The following is a 7465-nucleotide window of genomic DNA, read 5'->3' on the forward strand; positions in this document are numbered from 1 at the left end:
ATGACCATTTTATTTTAGTGACAAGGATATTCAAAAGAGTATGCCTCAAGATAGCACACATCTAGCATTAATCCTGCTGCCTTCTTTTTCTTCCTGTGTCTTCAGTGTCCCACAGCCTGGAACTGCACATCCCTCCTCCAGCAGCACTTGAAGCACTTGGGAGAGGTGAAAAAGCCTGCTCAGCGCATCCCACTGTATCTTACCTCACCACTGTGGGAAGCTTGCACGGCTGGGAATCTCCCTTCTAAGGGAAGGATAGAGGAGATACTATTAGCAGAAGGGAGCACATCAGGGGTTAAGCGATTTGCATTTTGTTAATAGCACTTCATTTTTGCCCTCAAAGTTTATCTACATTAAAATATTCTAAATGCGGTGTGTTTCTGTAAGTCTAATTATATGCGGTATGTGAAAACATATTTGATAATCACATTGCTAATTATGTGCAATCACTTCAATACACAGGTGCAAAGCTCCAGAAATATGCATATTTGAATCTCTTCATTTTGCAGTTAATTTAGAGTTCAGTGACCAGCTATTTCTCTGGGGCTGTACTTCCTTGGATTTTTGAGTGGCTAGTGCCACTGGAACCAAAGAAATGTGCTGGGCTAATACAAACCCAGAACTGAATTTATATGTGCGTGTTCAGTACTCAAAAAGCTGAAACTCCTGACTTTTCCACAGTTTATGAACATATTAAAATGTACACATTTTATCATTTATTGACAGATACATCATGCTGACTTCAGAGATGTGGGAATCATAATTTTTAATTTTCTTCTGGAAGCTTTAATTCTCACAATGTTCCTTTAGCCTGTATTTGCCTGGAATATCATATACATGTGAATGTGTCTTTTCCAGTTTGGATTAAACTTAGGGGACCTTCTTAATGGTTTAATAATAGAAGGTAATAAAAGACTTGAGTAATAAATCCATTTTCATTGTATGTGTAATAGCTTGTGGCTGCACTTTTTGCTTCTCTTTCATTTATGTGCAACTGTTATTTTTTACATTGATTTTTAAAGCTGTCTTCACGATAGATTGTAATTAGCTTTGTGTATAAATCATAAAAATTGAAAATTTTATATACTCAGATTAACTGAAAAGGACATAAAATATTAATTTGCATAATTCAAAAGTAATACTTCTATGTTCTCTCTAAAGATATTCAGCATGAATTATTGGGAGGAATAGCTTAGATGACTTGTCCATAAGTGTTCTTCACATTTGGGAACTGAGCTGAAATGAGCCCTGACAGGCAAGAAGTCTACCTACTAGTTTGCTATTAACACTGCCAAAATGATAGACTGATGAGAAGGGGCATACCAAAACCTGAAAAGCAGCACTGGAATTTGTTCCACTGGAAACAAATCCATTGCATTTCACACAATAAAGCAGCATGACTTGTTCTGTTCCGCTTTAGCTACACAAAGGTTTAATTAAAATAAATTACACTTAAGAGAGTCACAGGATAGTTTAGGTTGGAGCAGCATGCTGGGGGTCATCTTGTCCCACTTGTGCATAAAGCAGGACCAGCTTCAAAGTTACATCATGTTGCTCAGCAGCACTTTGTCTGGTCAAGAGTCACAGCTGCATGAAAGACAGGGTGTAAATCTCAGTGTCAACATTCTCTCAGCATAGCACCTGGAAATTAGAACAACATAAAGCAGAGGTGATCAGCCTTTTAAGAAGTGTGTTTTATTTTCCTTTCCCACAATAGAGGCGCAAGATGTTCAGTAGGAAGTGAGGGATACCTTTCCTAAAGACACAAGATTTCTCTTGCTGGCTGCTCAGCCACCTGAACTGCTGTGGCCTGAACACTCCTCAATGCACAGCCAGGAACAGGGATTTACTGCAGAAGTTACTCCTTCAGGAGCAGGCGCCTCCTCGCATGGCAGAGGTTCCTACCTCCTGCCAAGTCTGTAATTAGGCCTGATTCAGGAGCCCCTGCGTTGACCAGCCCTGCCTCCCAGCGCATGCCTTCACTGGGGGATGTTGGACAGTGCAGTCTATACATAAAACTGCACAGGTGAAAATACAATTGCAATGCTGAACCAGCTTAAAAGGGATAGAAAAGCTTATTAGAAGAAAAACCGCACTTGGCTTTAAGTAGTCAGTATATCATTATTCTGCGGTCCTCACTTCTCTCAGAGGTGACTTGGTTGAGTGCACGTTCAGGACTCACTGGCTAATTTTCCAACTTATCTTATGTTTTCTAAGGTATCCTAGAAAGGATTCAGAACTCAGCCCACTGATCTGACTAAAAAGGAAAAATCACTGATATACTTCATTGTCCAGGTATTTTGTCTTTATATTTTACACCTTGCATGTAGCACCTTTTGATTCCTACATGATAGGCCTGAAAGTCAAATTCTACTCTTCTCTCCTGGAAAACACTGTATTTTCTCAGTGAATGCACCTATGCCTTCACATTAAAGTCTTTTTTGATGCTGCTGTTGCACTATGTGGCCAGAATTGTGTGTGTAGCAATAAGGGAGTGGAGCATCTCCCTTATGAGGAGCGGCTGAGGGAGCTGGGTCTCTTTAGTTTGCAGAAGAGGAGACTGAGGGGAGACCTCATTCATGTTTATAAATATTTAAAGGATGAGTGTCACGAGGATGGAGCCAGGCTCTTCTCGGTGACAAACAATGATAGGACAAGAGGTAATGGGCACAAGCTGGAACACAGGAGGTTCCACTTAAATTTGAGAAGAAACTTCTTCTCTGTGAGGGTGACAGAGCACTGGAACAGGCTGCCCAGAGAGGTTGTGGAGTCTCCTTCTCTGGAGACATTCAAAACCCGCCTGGACGCCTTCCTGTGCAACCTCATCTAGGTGTTCCTGCTCCGGCAGGGGGATTGGACTAGATGATCTTTTGAGGTCCCTTCCAATCCCTAACATTCTGTGATTCTGTGATTCTGTGAGATACTTCATTGCATGTATCAGCTTATGAATTAATGTAAAAATACTCTATAGTACTCTTTATTTCTAAATATTCTGTCTACTGAAGTTATAATCTCCCAAACATTTGCATGAGACAAACCATGTCTAAAATAAGTATGTTGTTATTATTTGTATCGTTAACAATGGTGATTTAAAAGCCTTACTGTACATCTTAGGCTAATTTTTATATCACCAGTGTATCACCTGTGTGTCTTTCACCGAGTATGAAGACAGATTCACAGATTACAATTAGGGAAAAAGAAAAAATGTTGGTTTTTTCAATACCCGAGAACCTCACGGGGTTCTGTAAATAAGTGAATAATGATGAGAGCACGCCAGTTAACAACCAGCATTGTCTACTGGTTATCAACGGTGCCAACTCATGTTACATGATGAGCTTGATCCAGTTAGCTAAGATTTAGCATAGTCAGACTCAGAAAAATCTGCTATGTTAAAGGTAAACCCTATTTTTACCCATTGGTACAGTCAGTTGCTCAGATTTGGCATGGTAGGAGCCAGTACAATCCAGAAATCAATACGAGCACACTGTCTTTTTGGTACAGCAGAGCAGTGGCACTACTTATGAACTTGAGCTGGTGGATCCAAATGAGGTTGTAGTCCCCATTACAGCCAAACTTTACTGTGCTCTGCTGCACAGTATGGACATGCTCAGAGATTTGTAGAAGGTTTGTTGATCTGGCCCTGGAAGTACAGTCTTTACATTTCTGAGGTGGGTCATTTTAAATAAGCAGCTGTAACTTCCATGTTTATTTTACAAAGCAAAGTGTTGCTTCAATTTCTTCTCTTATCTTAAAAGTTGGAAGAGAATCATACTGGAAGAAAGCCATTTATTCTCACTGCAGCTGCATGTGTAGGCATAGCAAATTACCTGAAATTCTGATTGCCAAAAAGTTGCCACCGAGCAGCTTCTGTAAGCTGTTGAAACCAGGCTTCTGGTATTTCTGCATTGGTTTTTAATTTCAATTCCTTGTCCCTGTAAATCAAAATGAAGAGCTAACAGACTATAAAATATATTTTGCATTGTTTATTACATAATACCACTATACTGAGATATGCTAGTCAAATAGGTTGGTCTTTATTTTCAATGGAATGGATGAAAAGCATCCTTAATTTCTTCAGGGAAACACCTCAAACACTTGACATAAGATGACACTGACAGGTTCTGAAGAGATCAGCCTCCAATCTCACAGCAAGATAAAAGGATGCCAGCAGTTACTGCTCAGGAGGCTGCCAATTAATAACCAGATAACAGGTATATCTTCTGACTGGTGTTCGACATTTACATTACCTCCAAGGTAGGGAGAAAAGGAGTCTTTCAGCTAAAAAACTGTTTTCAATCCATTAAAAAATAAAGTTTTATTTTCAGCTAACTGAATACGCTGATGAAGCCCAACTTATTTTCACTTATTGCTACTGTTTCTATTAAACAGACATAGCTCACTGTGACTTACACTATAAAACATTTGCATCTTACTGAGAAGTCTTCATTAATCACTTCCTCTATTCACACTGAAACAGCTATGATAATCAATTCTTATTTGCACAGCTGTGATATGAATAATTTTAAAATTTTGCTGTAATTGTTCTTCTGTTCTGCTGAAAAATGGTTTCAGAGAACTAAGGGGTTTTCTCACATATATATGGAATGTACGTACAAGAATGGCCAAGTCTTATTTGGAACACTTAGTTATGTAAAATTCTGCTGTAAAAATGAAGATTAAGCCTGCTCTCCATCTTCTAGGTTTGCACACTGCTTAAAAGATTAAAATCTGCTTTTTTCCAAATATAAAGAAATAGATTTTTGAGAAGTATGTATTGGCTGGAATGTTGCTAAGGTATTGAAGCAAAGGGAAGATGGATAAATATGCAAAAGCTTTTATAAGGTAGCTAACATTTCTTCCTGAGGAGCAATCAGAACTGCAACTTAAGCAATGAACCAGGTTGCCCAGAGAGCTTGTGCAGGTGCCCGACTTAGATTTTTCAAGACTCGACTGGATCCGAGAGCTGACGCTGCTCTGAGCAGGGGGTTGGACTACATACCACCTGAGGTCCCTTCCTAATTCATGTGGCCTATCTATGATCCTAAATTTTAGGCACCTAATAAAGCATTAATTCTAAATGGGAGAGAGATAGTTTGTGTCTTGGCAGGGAGATTCTTTTTGTCTAATGGAGATCTCTGATTTTAAGCAGAAATGAGCTCCTCTCAAGAGAAAATCTGGACCAAATATTTTCTGTAGCTCACAGCAGAATAATTATCTGACCTCTGAATCAGAGCCACCACTTTATCTTGCCACTGAATTCAAAGCTAGTTGTATTTCCATAACCAGTGCCAACAAATTTTATTTATCTTTTTGTATGGCAAAAAATAAATTGTCACAGCTCAAGATGAAACAAGTACAAGCTATTAAGAATTTACATTTAAACAACAGCAGCCTCTTCAATATCAATATAAACCAAAATGTAACACGCAACTTTATATAGAAAAGCAATTGATGGATTAGGGTAAGGTAGATGCATCCAGCATCACAAATACACAGTATCACATGGAGTTATGAAAAATGTGTAGTAAATGTATATACATGGGGAATGTGCTTAGCAAATTTCAGGTCTGGCTGAAGAAAAAGCAAAAAGTGACTTGTTAGTATCTCCTTTAACCATAGGAGGATTGTTGGGGTTGGGGTTTTTTGATAGATGGTCAATAGAAAACAGCTATTGCCTATTTTGTGCAGAACAAGTGTAGCATGAGTTCTACTAAGTCCATCAGAGGCATTTTGAACTTAGCTAGGGAGTGCTGGAAGGGTCATTTATCAGTTCAGTGCACGTGTTTTTACTTTCTATGGAAACAAGAGTTTGGCCACATACACGGGTTATGAGCACAGAAACACAAGGGGCCCAAACATCCTCATCTGTGCAGTAGTCTGGCCATGTCATCTGTTAGCAGCAGCAGCTCAACTATCAATATAAAAGACAAAAGCTGCTCAGACAGTATAGCACAATCTTTCTCCATATTAAAGATGCTGAATTTTGTTATTTCTAATGACCTTACACATGAGCCAATAAACACACTCCTGTGCTTTTAATTATTATCAGAGGTACATCAAGGCTGCACTTCTAGCCTTAGGAAAAGTTAACACAAATAAAATTATTTATGTTTAAGTTGGCATCACTGATGTGTCACAGTGGTATCTGAAAATTTTCTGAAGTCTTGTAACAGCACAGGTTTGTGGGAATATTCATCATCATCATCATCAAACAGAAGGGCTCCAAGGTGAATTTACATATGAAAGACCCTCAGGGATGTAGGAGTTTCTGTACCATAGTTTCAGAACAGGTGACAAACATTCCTTTTGTTTGTATATATGGTGCTATGTTGACTGGTCCAAAGCACTACCAAACCAAACTATTCACTCCATAGCCTGCTCCCTAGACTAAGGCCCTAACTGGCCCCTGCCATCCACACAGCAGCTTTAAATAGGAGGTGATTATCAGCAAAATAAAATAAGATGCATGCAGCAGTGAGATGTTCTAGGTTTCAGCTTCAAGTTCCACGTGTCACATTTTGGAAAAAGTGATGATACTCCCTATTTTTAATACAGCTGGAGAACTCTTCCTCCAATGCTCAATTAGCCAGAGCTGCTCCATATTCACATCCCACTTTCGTGTTCCAGAAGCACCTGCATCAGCTCTTTTAGCTTTGCTATACAGCTAGGGAGAAATTGAGACAGTGCAGCAGTTTTGTTGAGGAAATGGAATTATTAGTGAGATTCAAAAAAACCACCTAAAAAAGAAATTTGAAACTAGGTTGAAAATTTTAAGTTTGAAGACAGAGGCACAGTTCAAACAACTGTATCTTAGTTCTTCCAACAAAGCTGATTTTTATTGAGGAAAAAATGATATTGGTAGGAAAGAGAAATTGGTTTGGAAAACTCACTTTGAAGGGGAAAAAAGTACTTCCACCTTCCTGTGATGTTATATATAGATATATGCATTATATATGAAGCTGCTCATACTTACTAAGTTTCCAGCTACTATTTTTAGCTGCACAAGCATTTAGGACCAAACACGACCTAATGCAGTGAGAATCTGGTGGGTATCAGGGAAGGCAGCTGCTGTCCCGCCTCCAGAATGAGGTAGCCCCGTCTCTCCTCAGCTATGCAGCTGCCACCAACGGAGCGCGCCGATCAGACACAACGGCACAAGGGAAACCTACTGGGTAAGGGGGAAGGGTTAACAAAAGTAACGGGAATGCCTCAACGTTACCAGCGAAACAGCCCATCCCTCACCACGTACGACAGTTCCCCACCTGAGGGAAGCGGCCTTCCCGCCGCTCACTGCGCTTGCGTAGAAGCGCCAGTCAGGCGGCGGACCACCCTATTTTAGGCGACCCTGCTCCGCCCCCAAACGCCGCGTGTCACCCGCGCGAGCCTGGACAGCCCCGCTATTTCTTCGGAGTCAGCCGCTGATTGGTCTCTGAGCTGGCCAATAGTCCGATAGCGAGGGCACGGC

At 40.1% G+C, this 7465-nt stretch overlaps 1 protein-coding gene across 1 annotated transcript in view; it reads left to right on the plus strand.

The window, feature by feature from the left end:
* Nucleotides 1-7111: 7111 nt before the first annotated feature.
* Nucleotides 7112-7465, plus strand: part of LOC104538819 (UDP-glucose:glycoprotein glucosyltransferase 2-like) — a gene marked incomplete at its 3' end in the record, with an annotated part of 21663 nt that continues 21309 nt past the window's right edge. Inside the window, exon 1 of the mRNA XM_010182158.1 lies at nucleotides 7112-7245. Coding sequence (XP_010180460.1) covers nucleotides 7112-7245 — 134 coding nt within the window. The remainder of the gene's footprint in view (nucleotides 7246-7465) is intronic.

This window comes from Mesitornis unicolor, unplaced genomic scaffold (assembly GCF_000695765.1).
Source record: "Mesitornis unicolor isolate BGI_N332 unplaced genomic scaffold, ASM69576v1 scaffold38213, whole genome shotgun sequence".
Classification (NCBI taxonomy): domain Eukaryota; kingdom Metazoa; phylum Chordata; class Aves; order Mesitornithiformes; family Mesitornithidae; genus Mesitornis; species Mesitornis unicolor.